Source organism: Bos indicus, chromosome 9 (assembly GCF_029378745.1).
Source record: "Bos indicus isolate NIAB-ARS_2022 breed Sahiwal x Tharparkar chromosome 9, NIAB-ARS_B.indTharparkar_mat_pri_1.0, whole genome shotgun sequence".
Lineage (NCBI taxonomy): Eukaryota > Metazoa > Chordata > Mammalia > Artiodactyla > Bovidae > Bos > Bos indicus.
The window spans coordinates 74,797,390-74,818,438 of record NC_091768.1 but is presented as its reverse complement, the minus strand read 5'-3'; the positions used below and the strand labels follow the sequence as shown (position 1 = coordinate 74,818,438).

Below are 21,049 nucleotides of genomic sequence, written 5' to 3'. Positions count from 1 at the left end.
ACCCTGCTTATTTAACTTCTATGCAGAGTACATCATGAGAAATGCTGGGCTGGAAGAAGCACAAGCTGGAATCAAGATTGCCAGGAGAAATATCAGTCACCTCAGATATGCAGATGACACCACCCTTATGGCAGAAAGCGAAGAACTAAAGAGCCTCTTGATGAAAGTAAAAGAGGAGAGTGAAACAGTTGGCTTAAAGCTCAGCATTCAGAAAACTAAGATCATGGCATCTGGTCCCATCACTTCATGGGAAATAGATGGGGAAACAGTGGAAACAGTGTCAGACTTTATTTTTTTGGGCTCCAAAATCACTGCAGATGGTGATTGCAGCCATGAAATTAAAAGACGCTTACTCCTTGGAAGGAAAGTTATGACCAACCTAGATAGCATATTCAAAAGCAGAGACATTACTTTGCCAACAAAGGTCTGTCTAGTCAAGGCTATGGTTTTTCCAGTGGTCATGTATGGATGTGAGAGTTGGACTGTGAAGAAAGCTGAGCGCCGAAAAATTGATGCTTTTGAACTGTGGTGTTGGAGAACTCTTGAGAGTCTCTTGGACTGCAAGGAGATCCAACCAGTCCATTCTAAAGGAGATCAGTCCTGGGTGTTCTTTGGAAGGACTGATGCTAAAGCTGAAACTCCAATACTTTGGCCACCTAATGTGAAGAGTTGACTCATTGGAAAAGACTCTGATGCTGGGAGGGATTGGGAGCAGGAGGAGAAGGGGACGACAGAGGATGAGATGGCTAGATGGCATCACCGACTCGATGGATGTGAGTCTGAGTGAACTCTGGGAGTTGGTGATGGACAGGGAGGCCTGGTGTGCTGCGATTCATGGGGTCACAAAGAGTTGAACACGACTGAGTGACTGAACTGAACTGAATGTATAGTAAAAAAAAGACTTGGAAATAAGAAAGAATTCCTAGCACGTGTATTGTTGACTTTTCTACTTACACTTGAATTCTCAAGGCTATTCATTTATTTCAATGATAATTATAGCTAAGATTTATGGAGTACTATATAAATCTTATAGGCCTATATCTATTTTAATCTTTAAATAAACTTTATTAGGTAGGTAATATTAATAGTTTTGTAGAAAACAGCTAAAGAAAAAAGTAGAGTCTTGGAGAGTTTATGCTTTTGAACTGTGGTGTTAGAGAAAACTCTTGAGAGTCTCTTGGACTGCAAGGAGATCAAACCAGTCAATCCTAAAGGAAACCAGTCCTGAATATTCATTGGAAGGACTGACACTGAAAATGAAGCTCCAATAATTTGGCCACCTGATTCAAAGAGCTGACTCATTCGAAAAGACCCTGATACTGGGAAAGATTGAGGGCATGAGGGGAAGGGGACAACAGAGAATGAGATGGTTGGATCGCATCACCGACCCTATGGACGTGAGTGTGAGCAAGCTCTGGGAGTTGGTGATAGACAGGGAAGCCTGGCATGCTGCAGTCCATGGGGTTACAAAGAGTCAAATATGACTGAGCAACTGAACTGAACTGGAGAGTTTAACTAGCCTATAATCATATATAGCCAAAAAGCATAAAATTTGGGATTTGAACGAGGCACATACAACTCTGGAATCCAAGCATCTAAAAATTACCTGTGCTCCCATCCCACCAGAAGTGTATTTTCTACTTAGAATGTTCACGTTAGAAAATTTTGTGTGAATAGCTGATGGAAATCTTTACCCCAGATCTTTAGAATTTGTTTAGGTCTTTCATGTTCTTCTTCCTTTTGGTTAAATTTACTTGTGTCTTTAACTCATTAAGATATGTCATCTTCATCAGAGCATACTGTCATTCTAATCAGGTTTGGGATCTTTTTTCTCCGTATCATTAACCTCCAAGAAATGTATGTATAGAGGAAGGAAGAGTGAAGAACGTAGTGTCACAAGCAAACTCCAGAGAGAGGCTCACAACTCCCAAATGGACATTGTTGGGGACCTCCCTGGTAGTCCAGTGGTTAAGACTGCACTTCCACCATAGGGGGTGTGAGTTCAATCCCTGGTCAGGGAACTAAGATCCCACATGCTGCACAGCCAAAATGTAAAATTAATTAATTAAATAAGGTCCCTGGGTGCTGTTCTCTTGGGCACTGAGTCCTTTGTCTTTTAGTGCATGTATTAAAAAAACAAAACAAAATGAACATTACCGATTTTGCTCATTGTCGTATTTCCAAAGGCCAGAACAGTGTTTATTCCATTAGACACTCAATGGTATTTGTTGGATGGATGGATTAAAAAAAAAAAGCACTGTATAAGAAAAAATTTTTTTTCCTTCCTATGTAGGGAAAACCCCAATTCTTCCCTACTATGTTTCTTTTCTGTGTGTCTCCTTTATTCCTCACAAAACACCTCATTTCTGATATTTCTTATCCTCAAATGTGTGGAGATTTTCCCCCTACAACAATTCTTTGTGACACCTGCAATTGAACTCAATTGACCTGGAGGTAGAGTGAGATCCCATAGGCTAAGGGCTCAGTCCCATAAGACTGTTTCTTCCCTTGACTTCAGGTGCCAGTTCCAAGCCCAGGTTATCACCACCTGTGTTTTAGACAAATCAGTTATAGCTCAGAGGTCCTGGTGACACCCTTCTTGGGTTTGATTAATTTGCTAGAGAGGCTCACAGAACTCACACTTAACGTTCATCAGATCATTAAAGGACATAATACAGATGAACAGCCAGATGAAGTGATTTGTAAGCTGAGGTCTGGGAGGGTCCTGAGTGCAGGAGCTTCTGTTCCTGTGGAGTTGGGTGAGTCACCCTCCCTGTGTGAATGTTTGCACCAACCTGGAAGCTCTCTGAATCCCTTACTATTGGTATTTTGTGGACGCTTCCTCACATGTGTGTGTGCGTGTGTGTGTGTGCATGTGTGTGTGTGTGTGTGGTCAGTTGCTCATTCGTGTCCAGCTCTTTGCAACCCCATGGACTATAGCCTGCCAGGCTCCTCTGTCCATGGGATTTTCCAGACAAGAATACTGGAGTGGGTTGCCATTTCCTCCAGGGGATCTTCCCTACCTAGGGGTCAAACCGTGTCTCCTGCATTGACAAGCGGATTCTTTACCACTGAACCACCTGGGAAGCCCCATTCCTCAAGTAGGCATGAATATGAACAGGTAATAACTCCACTTCCAGCCTCTCTCCCATCTATGAAGGATGGGAGGTAAGATTGAAAATTCTTTCAATCTTTTAATCATGTTTTGGTATAATCATGTTTCAGGCTTTTAATCATGTTTTGGTATTTCTGGTGATCAGTTCCCATCCAGGAGTCATTCAGAAGCCCGCCTAGAATCGCCTCATTAGAACAAAAGATGCTCCTGGTTCTCTATCACTTAGGAGCTTATGAATGTTTTAGGAGCCCTGTATCAGGGACAGGTCTAAGACAAATATTAGAATACAAGATGTTCCTCATACTCTTATCACTCAGAAAATTACAAGGATTTTAGGATCTCTGTGCCCAGGACCTGGGGCAGAGGCCAGTATATTTATTTTCTATGCTTTCATAGGTATAGAGATAACAGAAAAGTTCTGAGTTGTGGTAGGAAGCTTTTCTCGCCACACAGTAACCTGTTCTTTCCTTGGGCTGACTGTGTACCGCATGACCTACCCGTGATATCATCAGCCCCTGTTCAAAGTGCCTCCCTTACTCCATGTCTGGACTAGAAACTATTAGCATCCCCTCTGGAGGGACAGACTCAGCTAGTGCCCAGAGGGAAAATCTGTTTCTTGCCATAATTTTTTTTTTTAAAGCTCTGCAATGATCTCCAGAAAACAAAACAAAACTTTACAAGAATAATTACTGAAGAAAATGTTTATCACCAAAAGAGAGGTGGCTTCTGTCACAAACATAAAAGATAGCCATTCCTGGTTCACATCAGTATTTTGCAGACCGTGTATAGGGGACCCCACATGGATACTGAGGTGCTCAGGCTGAAGTTTCAGGAACTGAGATCAAACTCTAACTGAGTAGTTAGAGACACTACTTCAGAAGGTGGATGTTTCTGTTATGTCCCGTTTAATAATATTAATAGCAAAACAATAATAGTTAATATTTAATGAGGAGTGCCCTGCCTTGAGCACTTTACTAGTCATTTTCATGTATTCCCCACTTACAGTTAGAGAATGAGTCTCAGAGAGGTGGAGGAATTTGTCCCAAATCGTGTAAATACTCCCAATCCTGGTCTTATACACAAGTCCACATTCTTTACATTTCTCTGTCCTTGTCCAGCCTTACCATTCTGATTGTGTAAAGTGTCATGTTACTATTATCTGAAGTGTTAGACATTGTCTGAAATTTCTGTCAAATTATACTAACCTGTGTTTTCTTTTTGGAAAACCTTATTTTTCACACTGATGCTCATACTTTATTGCCTGACTCCTCTAGATCCCAGCTTTTGCTCTGAAGTCACTTTAAAACGTGCTTGGATATATTTAATATGTTAGCTATTATGAGTGACCACATACCCATTTTCTCTGTAGGTTTTTTGAAATGGTGAACACCATTACTGAAGAGAAGGGGAAAAACACAGAGGAAGGAGATTGTGAAGGTGACTCCCTGGAGGTAATTTTTACAAAATTTCTCTTGTGGCTAATTTTTTTAAGTGATCTATTTCAAGTTTTACTGAAGGAAAGGTGTGTGTGTACATGTGAGAGAGAGAGAGAGAGAGCAGGCATGTTACATGAGTAGTGGTGAGGAGTAGAGAGTCTAGAGTCTATAAGCTGTTCCTTAATGTTAAAAACAGCTTTGAGAATCCCTTTGGTTAAAAAGGGCTAAAAAGCAAACATCACAGAGCTCTTAGGAACGTCATGTTTTTGTATCTTACTTATAGAGAGTAACTATGCTTTTATCTCTGAGGGTGTTGATAACCCTCAATGCAAGAGTCATAGTGCCCTTGCATGTTTTTCTTCTCCTCTGAGATATGCTGCAATTCAGACCAGCAAAATTTCATGAAAATTCTGAATGATAGAAGCGTTTGCATCCCTCATTCATATGCTTACATGGAGAATCTGAAACAATAGAAGATAAACAGAATAAAGAGAGGATATGATAGCACTCATCCCGATGCTGTTCCTTTCAATCTACCCTTCCTTGTGCCTCCTGGGTGTAGTACACTGCAGACACCCGTTTTTCAACTGTGTCCATTTTATCCATCCTGTCTGTCTGCTGTGTGTCAAAGAGTGTTCTACCACAGTGAGGACCAGTACTGGGGAGGTTCAAGAGTGCTGACTCTCACACTGGGGCATCTTCAGTGTCTGAAAGGTGACATTTCTCCAGACATGAAATGGGCCTCTGCTTTCTCCAAGCCCTTCCCATTTTATGACTTGGGAGAGAATTCTAAATTCAAGAAGTATTGAAATTTACATTTAAATGTTTGAATTTTGAAACATTTGAAATTTTCAATTATTTTCAAATAATTGAAAATTAAATTCAATTTAATATTGAAATTTAAATGTTAAAGTGAAATTGAACTACAGCACCAGTCTGACTGGTATACTTATGTTTTAGATCACCTTGATACTGTCATCTTGTATACTAGCAGTGTACTTAAGTTTTATGTAAGCATAGTGGTAGGGTAACAATCGAAGGAAATTTAAATATAACAACCAATTGTTAATTATGTCTATAATTAAATTCTGTAATTCTTTAGCAGTTACATGCATGTGTATATATGCTAAACTGTTTCAGTCATGTCTGAGCCTTTGCAACCTCATATGGAATGTAGCCCACCTGGCTCCTCTGTCCATGGGATTCTCCAGACAAGAATACTGGAGTGGGTTGCCATACTCTCCTCCAGGGGATCTTCCCAACCCAGGGATCAAACCCGAATCCTTATGTCTCCCATTGGCAGGCGGATTCTTTACCACTAGCACCACCCAGGAAACCCCGGAAGTAGCATAGCTTTGTTATTCCTGAATAGGCCTAAGGCTTTTTCATTTAAGTTATAAAAAGATGGAAGAAAAAAATAATCTTCTTTGGAAAAAAAAAATAATCTTCTTTGGAAAAAAAATAATCTTCCCCATGTACTAGCTTGCTGTCTGCAGAAGTAATAGACAGTACTTTGTTATGCTTAATATTTTGCAATGTTATATTTTCTTATTTAAGTGGTTATGTTAGAAACTAGATATCTTGACTTCCACATCAGTGCTCTTTTGACTGTACTTCATTATCTCTGTTTTTATTTGGGTTAAATTTAGCATTACTTGATACATAGCAACTGCCAGGGTAAAAGTTAACAATGAAAATGAAACAGTTCCATTAGTAATAAGTTATGAAGTGGATAGATTGGAAAACCCCTGAAGTTATTTTGCAATAACATAAATTGCTGAGTTTTAAAAAAAACAAAACAGCGATATCTATTCTTTATTATTCCTCTTTGAAAAGCAATCCATCTTATGATAAATGTACATAGCGTAGCCAGACTATGATAGCCAGGTTGGGCAAGCTTGGTCTTCATAAACTGATTGAATCATCAATTCAGAGACTCTGCTCTAGAAACTCCTTTAACTACAGGCATAGCATAACATGGCTTGAATTCCCTTAGACTTTGTGGTGAATTACACTGGCTAATTTTTCTAAGACTGGGTCTCCTGTACTGTTAGAGGGACAGGTAGATTGCTTTTCAGAGAGCCGTCAAGAAGACCCCGGGTCAGGATCTCCCGATCTGTATGCAGTGGTAATCAGTGGGGTGGGCCCTGTGAGATACGCTTCCTGATCAGACAGTTCTCCTGCAAGCGCTGAGAACACTTACCAGCTAGATAAGGAGGGGAAACATTCAGTTTTTCTTCCTAGGAATGTCCGGGGGTTTTAGTAGATCTGACCTCACAAAAAACAACTCATACCGTAGAGCTCTCTGATTTATCAAAGTGCTCCTAACCCACTCTTCTCAAGAAAGTGTATGCATGCTTAGTTGCTCAGTAATGTCCAACTCTTTGCAACCCCATAGACTGTAGCCCACCAGGCTCCTCTATCCATGGGATTTTCCCAACAAGAATACTGGAGTGGGTTGCCATTTCCTCCTCCAGGGGATCTTCCCAATTCAGGGATAGAACCCAAGTCTCCTGCATTGGCAGATGGATGGATGCTTTACCACTGAGCCACCTGGGAGACCTTCTCAAGAAAGTGCAGGGACACTATTCTTTTAATGTTAGAAAAACACTCTGATCCTTCTTATATGTCATTTGTGTTCTATCCGAATAATTTAAAATCTCTGACACAGAATGGCTTCTGCAGTATTCCCAGTGGATTGTATAGTCTATACAGTGAACTCAAGCATACTTGTTTTAAGTATTTTGGCTTAGTTTGCTATTATTGCTACAACTAGTGCCATTGCTGATGTAGTCTTGGGTGTTCTGGTAGCATGACATGAATGAATGGATACAGTGATGTTCTGGGTTGTGAAGATGATGATGTCCATCTTGGCTCTCCAGGCCCTTCATGGCCCTCCTAGTCCCTTCATGGCCAGAGCACCTATACAACATGAGTTATTAAATAACCTGAACTTATATTTTTGCATAACTTATGATAACTCCATTATAGTCTTGATCACATTTCTTAGATATTTTCAATATTCATGACTAACATTGTGTGTGCATGGGCTAAGTCGCTTAAGTTGTGTCCAACTCTTTGTGACCCCATGGACTATAGCCCACCAGGCTCTTCTGTCCATGGGTTTCTCCAGGCAAGAATACTGGAGCGGGTTGCCATGCCCTCATCCAGGGGATCTTTTGGACCCTGGATTATGTCTCCTGCATTGGCAGGTGGGTTCTTTACAACTAGCACCATAACATCAGGTTTTTAGTATTCTAAATATTTGATTAAAATTTGTTCCTTAATTTCATTACTGCAAACTGAACTCAAACTTCAGGCTGTGAATGATATACTGAAAATAATTCCTTCTCTTCCTATTCTTTACAGTATAAGTGAGAAGGATTACTTTGGTGTTTAAGATTTTATATGCAGAATAATTATTTTCTGATCTTAACCTCCATTTGAGATAGAATTCAAATTGGCCCAAAACAAAATTAAAATTTTAGAAAGATCAGATGTTCTTTTTAAATGTTTTTTAACTTTTCATGGGGTGATAGCAGCATTTGGCAGACATTAGCTATTAATGTGGTTCCATAAACCACAAATTTGAACTAAACCTTAGACTTCCTGGTGTTTGAAAAACTTACCTAAAGTCCAAGTTAAGCTTTGCTTTTCTTTCTGATTTTGAATGCTTTTTATCTGAAGCAGTACAATTGTGGGAGGGATTCAGGCTTGTTTGGGTCATGGTCAAACCCTTCTTCCAATTGATCAAACCTGACTCTACTCTAGTAAGATCCCTGTTCTGGGGTCAGAGGCCTTGGGTTTTAGCTCTGACTTTGCCAATAACCAGTGTGATAACTTTGGACATAATTCTTACTCCTGCTGGATTAAGATGATACCATTCCTTAAATGAGAGTTGAACAAGAAGATCTTACATGTCCTTTCCTAGCTCACATTTTAAACAAATTTCAAGATTAGTACAAACTGTACAAGGTTTCCTAAATATAGCTCAATACCACTGTCAGAGGGCTTCTCTATTTTTAAACAGAAAGAGAAACAACTTCTTTTGATTCAAGGCCATGTTTTTGATTCAGGGCTATCTTTTGAAATGGAAGAGGTATGAACCCATAGCTTAAAGAACTTATTATATTAATAAATTTACACTGAACTCATTGAACAATTGATTGTAGTCAACTGTCAGGGTTTGAACACTTACCATCCGTGGTCCGTGTTTTTGTTCTCCCAGCCTTTCATGTCTGTACTAAGAACAAGGGCATCTGCACAGGTACCCAAGGCAGATACCTCCGAGAATCTCTGCTCCAGTCTCACAGCCAGTGTTTCTTCCAGCCCCTTCATTCCACTGTCAGTCCTCTATCTCACGTCCTCATCATCTCTCATATGGCCTGTTATCTCTCCTGCCATCAATAACACTGGCCCTGCCATCACTGGAGAGATCTCTCAGGCAGATTTAATCCTGTGACTTCCCTAATTAAAAAGCTTTTTTATTTTCTTAAGTTTTTTGTTTAAGAGTATAGTTGATTTACAATGTTGTGTTAGTTTCTGTAGTACAGCAAAGTCAGTTATACGTGGACATATATCCACTCTTTTTTAGAGTCTGTTCCCATATGGGTCATTACAGAGTAATGAATAGAGTTCTCTGTGCTATTCAGTAGGTTCTTATTCGTTGTCTATTCTGTATATAGTAGTATGTATATGTCAGTTCCATGCAAGTTTTTCTACATCTGTGACTCAACTTCTGTTTTGTAAATAGGCTCATTTGTACCATGTCTTTAGATTTTACATATAAGCATATGATATTTGTCTGTCTGACTTAATTCACTCAGTATGACACTCTCTAGATCCATCCATGCCACTGCAAATGGCATTTTAAAACATAAAAATAAAAATCTTTGATGCTGTTCTTTTTAGAAGATTTCTGCACCATACAATATTCTTATCTCTCTGGCTGTAACCTACCCTTTCCTTTCCACCCTGCCGTCCTGCAGTGCCAAACTCCTGTCCATTATTCAAACAGCCATGCTGTTCCAGCCTCTGGACTTGGCATGCAGATGCCCAACTCCACATGCTTTTTCTCCTTTGTTTTACTTGGTGACTCTGCTCTAACTTTTTGAGATACAACTCAAGGGTGCTTTTTACCTTGAACCATTTTCACCACATCTTTTCACTTTTCTCTGCCCTTAACAGCATTTTTGCCCCGTCCTCGGCCCTAACTCTTTTCATTTCCCTGTAGTTCAGTAGCCTGCATTGGACTATTTACATCCCAAGGCTGGACTGTTGCCTTCTTTCCCTTTTCACCCCATCGTCTTGCAGGGGTCAGGCATCCAAGCCGTTCATTCAGAAGGCTTAGAAGGGTTTGAAGCTGAGGAGTGACAAAACCAGAGTTGTTTAGACAATATCTCAAACTGGGAGGAGAGGGATAGAGATTGGAGGAGGGCAGAGTAAATGCTGGGGAATGAGCTTGATGATTGTTTAATCAATGTGAAGTCAATGAAAGAATGAATACCATAATCAAGCTGAATACCACAATCAAGCCACTCTCCGCCCATTTGCTTAATCTCTCCCTCTCTCTTTTTTAGTTGTTTGGAAGAAACCATAAATTACTGAGTTCCTTTGGTGTTCAGTACAGAATGTGTTGCCTTCCTCTTCATGCCTCTTTCAAACATACAGATATTCTCCTTCCCTTTTCCCATGTGCTCCTTTTTCTTTTATGCATTTGTACATCACTGTTTTATCAGAATGGGCATCCAATTGACACAAGCCTGAAGTAATCATAGCAGCTGGCCCTGTGAACCTGTTTCTGTGTAATTTCCAGGCTGCATAGAGAGGAAGTTGCCCCCTGTGTGATGGATTAGGAACAAGTAAGACAAATGAAATGTTTTCCTTTCACTCAAACATCTGCTGGATGATGAAACCTTACCATTTATTTTTTGATGATTTGCCTCACAAACATTAACCGTGAATTATGGTTTAGAATTCATTTAAATCAATTCAGAGTCACCCAGTAGCACACTGGTTTGTTTTTCTTTGGCCTCGTGTTTCTATTTTTGTACAGATCTGGCTCAGCGGTAAAGAACCTGCCTGCCAGTGCAGGAAAGGCGGGTTCAACCCCTGGGTTGGGGAGGTGCGTGCCCTGGAGAAGGAAATGGCTACCCACTCCAGTATTCTTGCCTGGGAAATCCCATGGACAGAGGAGGCTGGCAGGCTACAGTCCATGGGGTCATAAAAGAGTTGGACGTGACTTAGTGACTAAACCACAACCAGACCTGAAGCTGATCACCCACAGTTACTGCACTGCCTTGGAATAGCTGTCACTATGGTGTTGTATGATAAGAATATGTTTGTTACTCATTCATTTGTTCCGTTGCAAGAAAAAGAAACTTTTTTCCTCTGTCAACTCATGTTCAGTGATTAGAGGCCTGCAAATTAACTGACAAAGATTAACAGGAGAAAAGACAACAGTTTATTCCTATATGAAGGAATATGCAAAGAAGTAATTCCTGCATAGCTAGATTTAAAAGTTTATTTATCTTAATAGGAAAAGTCTTTGGGACTTCCCTGGCAGTCCAGTGGTTGAGACTTCACCTTCTAATGCAAAGGATGTGGGTTCAATTCCTGGTCAAGGAATTAAGATCCTACATGCATCATGGCCAAAAATCCAAAACATGAAACAGAAGTAATATTATAACATGTTCAATAAAAACTTTAAAAACTGGTCCACATCAAGAAAAAAAGCACGGTAAAAAATTTTTTTAAAGAAAAGTTTTTAGAAGGACTTCAAGGGGAAGCAACATGGTGGGAAACTAATGAGAAACAAGTGGAAAGTATGGGAAGTTTTGAAAAAGGTTTTGTTTAGTAATTTCTCATCCAGATATGAAAAGTGAAAGTGAAGTCGCTCAGTCGTGTCCCACTCTTTGCGACCCCATGGAGTGTAGCCTATCAGGCTCCTCCATCCATGGGATTTTCCAGGCAAGAGTGCTGGAGTGGATTGCCATTTCCTTCTCCAGTGGATCTTCCCAACCCAGGAATCAAACCCAGGTCTCCCGCATTGCAGGCAGACACTTTACCACCAGGGAAGCTGGTGGTCCAGATATAAGGGGTCCTAAACCTCCTGGAGAGGAGATTGTGGCATCTATATTTTCAAGAGGCTTTGCTTAAGTCAGCAAAATATGTTTAGAAAAGGTTTTTTCTGCAGCTATTTCTTCAGTTGTTTTTATCTTAAAATAATCTTTATACCACATTAGGGAGTCCCAGTGGATCCCATCAATTCATTCACCAAATATATATTGGACACCTGCTATGAGGAAGACACTCTTCTAGGTGCTGGGGATCTAGCAGGGAACAAAATAGAGGAAATCCTTACCTTCACTGAGCTTACACTCTAGTGGGAGACAGTAAGTAAGTAAAATGCATGCTATGTTTGAGTAATGATCAACATAAAGGAGAAAAATTAAGCAGGGAAGGATTTAGGAAGTTATAGTGAAACAGAAATGTGATTTTACACAAGGAAGCCTTGAGGAGGGAAGATGTGAGTAAAGATCTGAGAAAGGAGAGAGCTATAGAAGTAGATATTTATACCTACCACATTTTTACTCTTCTCTTAATGCTATTAGTAATTAATGCTTTTAGCATTTACATCTTACTAAGGCATTATAACTAGAAAAGTAGCAAAGCTACGACTTGAGTCCTTGAGGTGACTACTAAGCTAAGGTAATTAATACCAGGGACAGCACGTGGCTTTTTAGAAGGTGACTGTTTTACTGTGAGTCCCTTGACAGTGCAAGGACTAAGTGAGTCACAGCTTTGGTGTTTGGCCTTGTCAAGATTGTCTTCCTACGCGCGCCAGTTTAGACAGTTCTGGGCAGGCAACAAGTGAGGCTGATTCTAGAAGCATTCCCATCGTTGCTTCAAAATGCAGTTGTCTCCCATAGCAACACCTGGTTTGTTAACCCATTGCCATAGAAATAGAATGCAAACTATATAAGCAGTGTAATTTTATTCTTATTTTTAAAAACACTTGATTCCCCCAGCCCCTGCCTTTTTTTTTTTTTTCCCATTTTCGTTATTTAACAGACCCTTGGCTTTGGTCATGGAGAAGGCGATGGCACCCCACTCCAGTACTCTTGCCTGGAAAATCCCATGGATGGAGGAGCCTGGTAGGCTGCAGTCCATGGGGTCGCTAAGAGTCGAACATGACTGATCGACTTCACTTTCACTTTTCACTTTCATGCATTGGAGAAGGAAATGGCAACCCACTGCAGTGTTCTTGCCTGGAGAATCCCAGGGACGGGGGAGCCTGGTGGACTGCCATCTATGGGGTCGCAGAGTCGAACAGGACTGAAGTGACTTAGCAGTAGCAGTAGCAGTAGCAGTGGCTTTGGTCAAGACTTCTTTCTACTTCTTCTGGTCATCACAGAGATAATTCTGTGTGCTTAAAGGTCTTGGAAGTCTTCTCAAGCCTGCCTTTTAAAATTATATCTCTATATTGTAAGAAAAAGAAGAGGGGATTAAAAAAAAGAAGAAAGGGACTTCTGTGGTGATCCAGTTGGTAGGGCTCCACACTGTCAGTGCAGGGGGCCCTAGTTCAATCCCTGTTTGGAGAACTAGATCTGGCATGCTGCAAATAAGAGTTCATATGGCACAACTCAGAAGCCCGCACACTGCTGCAAAGATCCCGTGAGCCGCACCTAAGAACCTAGCACAGCCAAAATAAATTAATTAATTAAAGAAGAAAAAAGAAACCAAGTGGCAATCATGCATTGGAATGGTTTTTGGTTTTATTGAAAGCCCTTTTGAGTTTCACTATGACCACTCTGTCTAACAGGAGGCAACTTCTATAGTTAATATTCTTTTTAAAAAAGAACAGTCTTTTGATGCCTTGCATTCCTGAGGGATACTAAACCTTGAGCAGTTTCATCGAGGCTTGTATATTCTTCACTATGCTAAGTAGGTATTCCTGTGGCAAAACTCCTCTCAATGAAGAACAAAAGGATACTGATGGTAAATGTTTTGTTTTGGCATCTGGTTGTTATCAAGGGAATTCTCTGATGGTTCAGTGGTTAGGGCTCCACAGTGGAAAAACAAACTAAGAAAAGGTTTCCGTTAAATTTTCTATAGCCCGATTGATTAAGCAAATATTCACTGAACCTCTACTGCAATACAAATATGGCTAAGACTAGGGACAGACCAATTCAAGATAAAGTCCTGGTTCTCAATGATCTCAGAGTAGAGACTGGAATGCAGATGGCCTAAGAGAAGAGTGAAAAATGCCTCCGTGAATGAGGGCAAAAGGCCTTGGAAGCCTATCAGACCAGAATCTAACCCAGCTTTGAGGATTAGGTGGACAGTTCAAGAAAGCTTCCTTATTTTAAAGGACGAGGCAGAACTCCTTAGGTAGAAAACACCTATGTATAAAGGCACAAAGATCTGGGGAACTTCACTGGGAGTTTTTGGAGGACATTGATGAGATAGCAGGCTGGACACAGAGGCAGCAAAGAGATTCTGAAGGGTATTGACTCCAGGCCAAGGAGTTTGGATTTGATCCTGAAAGTGACGAGGAACACATAAAGCAGAAGCAGTGGTATGAATGTGGAAAGTTCACTTGGGAACCTTAGACTTTGGGAAGTTCACTGCTAACTTTTTGGAGAGTGAGTTGGAAAACCAAGCAACAGGGTAGGAGGTAGCAGGAAGGCCTGTTGAGGATTTGTAGAATAATACAGGAACAAGGGGGCTTCCTAGGTGGTGTGAGTGGTAAAGAACCTGCCTGCCAATGCAGGAGATATAAGAGATGCAGGCTCAATCCCTGGGTCATGAAGATCCCCTGGAGGAGGGCATGTCAACCCATTCCAGTATTCTTGCCTGGAGAATTTCGTGGACAGAGGATCCTGGTGGGCTATAGTCTGTAGTGTCACAAAGAGATGGATACAACTGACGCGATTGAGCACGCACACACACACAGAAGCAAGGAGGGCCTGATCTGAGGCAAGAGCAGTGAGGATCAGCCTAGTGGCATTTGGCAGTCAATGTGACCTGGGGAGAAAGGGAAGAATGGAGTCTAAGATGGCCAACAGATGTCTACCCTCTGTCTGCTTGAATATATATGGGTATTCAGTGGATACCAAGAATATACTGGAACATCTTTACAATACTGGTGTTTGGAAACAGAACTGAGATCTATCTTATAAGTTCTTACACTGTGAAAAAGATTTTCCTGCAGCATTGGTGGTAGGAAGAATAGAAAATCTAGAATCTGATGTTATTGTTATTCAGTCCCTCAGTTGTGTCCTATTCTTTGTGACCCATAGACTGCAGCACACCAGGCTTCCCTGCCCTTCACCATCTCCCCAAGTTGACTCAAAGTCACGTCCATTTAGTCGATGATGCCATCTAACCATCTCATCGTCTGTCACCCCCTTCTCCTCTTGCCTTCAATCTTTCTCAGCATCAGGGTCTTTTCAATGAATTGGCTCTCTGCATCAGCTGGCTAAAGTATTGGAGCTTCAGCATCAGTCTTTCCAATGAATATTCAGGACTGATTTCCTTTAGGATTGACTGGTTTGATCTTGCTGTCCAGGGACTCTCAAGAGTCTTCTCCAGCACCACAACTCAAAAGTATCAATTCTTCGTTGTTCAGCCTTTATGGTCCAACTCTCACTTCCATACATGACTACTGAAAGCCATAGCTTCAACTATATGGATCTTTGTTGGCAAAGTGATGTCTCTGCTTTTTAATACGTTGTCTAGGTTTGTCATAGCTTTTCTTCTAAGGGGCTGCTGCTGCTGCTAAGTCGCTTCAGTCGTGTCCTACTCTGTGCGACCCCAGAGACGGCAGCCCATCAGGCTCCACCATCCCTGGGATTCTCCAGGCAAGAACACTGGAGTGGGTTGCCATTTCCTTCTCCAGTGCATGAAAGTGAAAAGTGAAAGTGAAGTCACTCAGTCGTGTCCAACTCTTAGCGACCCCATGGACTGCAGCTTACCAGGCTCCTCCATCCATGGGATTTTCCAGGCAAGAGTACTGGAGTGGGGTGCCATTGCCTTCTCCGTTCCAAGGGGCAAGCGTCTTTTAATTTTGTTGCTGCCATCACTGTCCCCAGTGATTTTAGACCCCAAGAAAATAATATCTGCCACTGTTTCCATTTTCCCCTATCTATTTGCCATGAAGTGATAGGATTGGATGCCATAATCTTAGTTTTTTGAATGTTGATAACTGTAAAAAAGATTGTTCTATGGCCTTGGTAGGATCTGATGGGCTAGGTTTAAACCACCATTTTCACATATTTTCAGTGGAAGATATTTTTGATCATTTGTAAACTGGAGCTAATCATAGACCTTTCCTGCTATGACATAGGCTTATTATGACCATCAAATGAGGTAGATTATTAAAAGCTGATATTTTTTCTTTTAATTATGATAATTAAAATTATATAGTGCATTATAAAAGGGGCTTCCCTCACAGCTCAGTTGGTTCAGAATCTGCCTGCAGTGCAGGAGACCCGAGTTCAATTCCTGGATCAGGAAGATCCCCTGGAGAAGGAAATGGCAATCCACTCCAGTATTCTTGTCTGGAGAATCCATGATCAGAGAAGCCTGGCATGGAGTCCATAGGGTCCCAAGAGTCTGACACGACTTGGCGACTGCACTACCAGTGCATCATAATAATGTAAGGTGGTGGTAGTACTAGATTCAGTGTGTAGGTTTCCCTCCCTTTGATAGGCCACACTGGCAAAGATGAGTTACAGGACTTTGATGATGGTCCCCGTCCTGCCTCCTGCCAGCCTGGGTCCTGGCTGGTAGATTTCCAGCATGCATGGTATAGCATGACGAAAGTCTGGACCAAGAGTTGGATGTAGAGACTTGGGATCCTTCAAGTAGAATTTTTGGACTGTGTGTACTGCCTCTTTGCTGGAGTATCTTCCAGTCTGGAGAATTTGCTAAACGATCCCTGTTTCCCATTCTCTTATCCTGTAAACATAACTGTTTTTCTCCTCTGGTCTAAGGACAATCTTTAGCCATATGTCAGATTGCTAGAATAGGAGTATTCTCTAATGTACATTGGGTAAAGTGTTGCCACTGGAAAAGTAGATATCTCTTTTCCAGAGCTTGGCCTCTTTCCTCTGGCAGAATAGGGTCCATGATAGGGAGATCCGTGTTCACCAAGTCCTGCCATGGTAGTGGGCATAGCATTCTCCGGAAGAATACAACCTGATTGCCTCTATCAAGGCTTGGAAGCCTCTTGGAAGCAAATAAACGAGCTGGTAACAATATGCCCCCCATCTTCCTCATCCTTTGTGATAGTAGTCTCTCAAGTTGAGAGTGTGTACCTCAGAGAATTTGCAGAGTAACCAGATTACCTGCCTTTGTGGGTTATTTGTTCTTTAAAAAAAAAAAAAATTCTCTGCTTCCTTTTATCATCCTCTCTTTGCCTTTGATATTTTGTAGTTTCCCTATATCATATCTGATTGGGAATTTTATTTTTTTCTTTTCCTATTTAGGGCTCAACTTCTGGAGGTTATGTTTGAATCTGTCTCAAGTCTGTCTGGCCCTTTTTAGAGTGTCTTTATCCTTTTCTCAAGGGCTTCCCTGATAGCTCAGTTGGTAAAGAATCCTCCTGCAGTGCAATAGACCCTGGTTTGATTCCTGGGTTGGAAAGATCCCCTGGAGATGGGATGGGCTACCCACTCCAGTATTCTTGGGCTTCCCTTGTGGCTCAGCTGATAAAGAATCCCCCTGCAATGTGGGAGACATTGGTTTGATCCCTGATTTGGGGAGATTCCCTGGAGAAGGGAAAGGCTACCCACTCCAGTATTTTGGCCTGGAGAATTCCATGGACTATACAGTCCATGGGATCCCAAAGAGTTGAACATGACTGAGTCACTTTCACTTTCACTTTTCATTCTTTCCTCATATTTTGGATTTCTTATTTTATATCTTTATGTTAAATGTACTTATTTTAGAGTGATACTTGTCAAATCAACCAGTACTCACTGATGGTGAATTATTTTGTTATATATTTTTAAATTTTTGATTATGAGCTTAATTTCACTGGTGGATCCTTTATAGCCTGTGTTAAGGGAGTCTTCTTTTAAATGTTTTGCTTTGTTTCTGTTGTCACTCAGGAATTTTTCAGGCTCGATACAGATTACGGGTATTAATGACAACTGTCCATTTGAGCTCCAGACAGCAGAGTGTCAGCCAGTGGTTGAAAGTATTCAGAGGAGACTTTGTCCACTCAGAGCTTAATCTAAGACAGACAAAGTTTTCTTTTCGTTTCTCAGTGCTGTGGGCTGACTTTTTTCTAATATATCCTTTCACCAAATTACAGTCCTTCAAGGACCCTGGTTTTGTGTATTCTATCTCTTCACCTTCCATAGGCACCAGGTTTCATTTGCTATCCCCAGTGAGCATTAAGACCAAAGTCTCAGATAAGGAATTGATGAACTGTAGCCCAGACACAGGAAATGGCAACCCACTCCAGTACTCTTGCCTAGAAAATCCCATGGACGGAGGAGCCTGGTGCAGGCTACTGTCCATGGGGTCACAAAGAGTCGAACACAACTGAGCGATTTCACTTCACTTCACTTCAGCCCAGACACCAAAACCAGCCCACCACTTCTCTTGACTGGAACACAGCCATGCCCATTTGCTTCTGTATTGACTGAGCTACTGACAATGGCAGGGTTGAGTTGCTGCCATAGAGATCGTATGGCTCACAAATCTGAAAATTATCAATATCTGGCCCTTTGCAGAAACTGTTTGCCAACCTCTGCCCTAGATTTATAAATCTAGAAGACTTCACCCCCAGCACTTGGGCTGCAAGGTCATCAGTTCTTGTGATTATCCCTGGAGTGTCCCTTTGCCTTGTAATTTCTAGTTCCTAGAAGTCTTCTTTACTTTTTTATAAGCCCAGCTAGGCATTTAATGGAGTAGAAAATGGTAACCCACTTCAGTATTCTTGCCTGGAAAAATCCCATTGACAGAGGAGCTTGGTGGGCTACAGTCCATGGGGTAGCAAAGAGTTGGGCATGACTGAGCACACACACTAGACATTTAAAGTATGTCTATTTAATTTTGTCTAGTTTTTTTTTGGTGGGAACATTTTCCTGTACATAGCCTACCATATTGCCAAAACCAGAAACTCTTCTACTCTCTTTGGATAGTAATATATTCTTCTTTGTGTATTTTCTTGACCATTTAACTTGATCATTTAAAAGTTTTCTGTTTTCTAATGCAATTCTTTAAAACTATGAAAAATTTTATGTACATAGTTCTAAATCTGTAGTTTTTGACGTGCAATGCTCTCCTTGTCATTCTTTTTGAACTACTTTGAAATTCCCATGATCATTTATTTTCTAATCCCTTGATAATTTTAATTGCAATGCTCAGTTTTCAAATATAGTTTTTGGCTGTCTTATTTTTAGTATCTTATGGTCAAAGATCATGGTCTTTATCATAGCTGTTTTTTGAAATTTGTTGAAATTTTCTTTGTGGCCTAATATGTGACTAATTATTTTATATTTTTCATATATGCATGGAAGGAATTTGTCGCTATCTCTGTATCTACCATACCAAACTTGTTATTTGTGCCATTAGGGTCTCTATTTTGAATTTGTCTGCTAGATATATTGGTTTCTAAAAGGGTTCTATTTAGAACCTATTATGGTTTATATTGTATATTTTTCTTTGTAATTTTATCAGCTCTCTATATTTAAGGCTATGCTGTTAGTTTAGTGTCAAAATCCATGATCATTATCTTATTTTGGATTATTTTGTGTGTTAATATTAAATTTGCTAATATACAAATGTTAGAAATCAGTTGTTTTTTTTTTAAATGGCTAACCCAACCCTTCTGTGAGTTGAACCTAGCTATGTGCTGCTAGTTTTATACTCTAGCAAAATACAGACAAAAGAAGGAGCTTGTTTTTATGGTCTCTCCTGTTGGTCTGTAGTTTTACATTGGGCTTTTACATAGACATGGCTTGATCATTTGATGACTATGATTCCTGTAGGTTAAGTCCACAACAAAAGATGCCTTTGTGGATGACGCCTCCAGGTCTGAGATGTCTACCAAATGTCACATGTTGTTGTCGTTTAGCTGCTAAGTTGTTTCCCACTCCTTTGTGACCTATGGACTGCAGCCTGCCAGGCTCCTCTGTCCATGGGATTCTCCAGGCAAGAATACTGGAGTGGGTTGACATTTCCTTCTCCAGGGGATCTTTCTGACCTGGGGATTGAACCCGTGACTTCTGCTTGGCAGGCAGATTCTTTACCACTGAGCCACCTGGGAAGTTCTAAAGGTCACTATATCCCTTTCATTTATTTGATGCTATTTTCCATATTCGACTGAGATGCTTGCCACTATGGGTTTAGGGCTGTAGGTATTTCCTTTTTTGCATCAAAAATGACGTTTTTACTTCATTTTGAAGTTTTTCCTTTTTTAAAATTTTACATTAAAAAACATTTTTTTTATTCTATTTTTTTTTAGTCATGCCACGAGACATGTGGGATCTTAGTTCCCAGACCAGAGATAGAACCCATGGCCCCTGCAGTGGAAGCACAGGGTCCTGACTACCAGACTGCCAGAGAAGTCCCCATTTTTCACTTTTAAAATGTTTTGAGGCTTGGGGAATTGGGAACAGGGGTAAAGTACAAATAATCCTTGCTTAATATTGTCAGCTAGTAAGACCTCAAAGTTTCTTCTTACTCAAAGCCATTGAGTGGTTTTCTTCTCCTGGCAGAGTGTGAAATGCTTTGATGGTACCAAAAGCTGAAAAACCAAAGAACAGTTAATTCAGTGTGATAGCTATTGAGAGACATTGATGCTAATCATACTCATCTTCAGAATCAGTGATAAACAGGATTCAGTGGGTAAAGAATCCGAGTGCGCTTTTGGAGAAGCGCTTCTATGGATTTCAATACATAGTCCCTCTCTGGCGCCCCCACCCCCCACCGCCTGGTGTCTGTCACAGTTGGGAAAATAGGAACACACGATGCTCTGCGTTAAGTTTGTTCTTTGGTTCTTGAAACTGTTCATTAGAACCTCATCTTATTGTTTTCCTTGTTAAAATCATTTGATAAAATAAGGAAAAATGCTCTTGGAAAAAGTTGATGTTTAAAATGTGGACTGCAGCTAATGTTTCAATCTTCTCTCCCCCTTTGTCTTTCCGTAGTATGACTATGAATACGATGAAAATGGTGACAGAGTCGTTTTAGGAAAAGGCACTTATGGGATAGTTTATGCAGGTCGAGATCTGAGCAACCAAGTCAGAATCGCCATTAAGGAAATCCCAGAGAGAGACAGCAGGTACAGTAATTGTGACTAATCAAAGCTGCTTTCTAAGGTATTTCAGTTGTTAATAGCATTTACAAAATATTTTGGTGATATTCTAATTAATGAAACTGTCTGAAAACTTTGTGGCTTTAATTAGCTCCCTCTGAGGTTTAGCTGCTGCATCACTCAGTGATTCAAGCCCAAGACTCTGTTGGGGAAGGATGGCAT

General features: G+C 40.7%; 1 protein-coding gene across 2 annotated transcripts in view; it reads left to right on the top strand.

Annotated features, from left to right (window-relative positions):
* The window catches only part of MAP3K5 (mitogen-activated protein kinase kinase kinase 5), a 228,642-nt gene that overhangs the window by 154,585 nt on the left and 53,008 nt on the right, over positions 1-21,049 (top strand). For both annotated transcript variants that reach the window (XM_019967491.2, XM_070796245.1), the window contains exons 14-15: positions 4,485-4,566; positions 20,721-20,854. In XM_019967491.2, the coding sequence (XP_019823050.2) occupies positions 4,485-4,566; positions 20,721-20,854 (216 nt within the window). The remainder of the gene's footprint in view (positions 1-4,484; positions 4,567-20,720; positions 20,855-21,049) is intronic.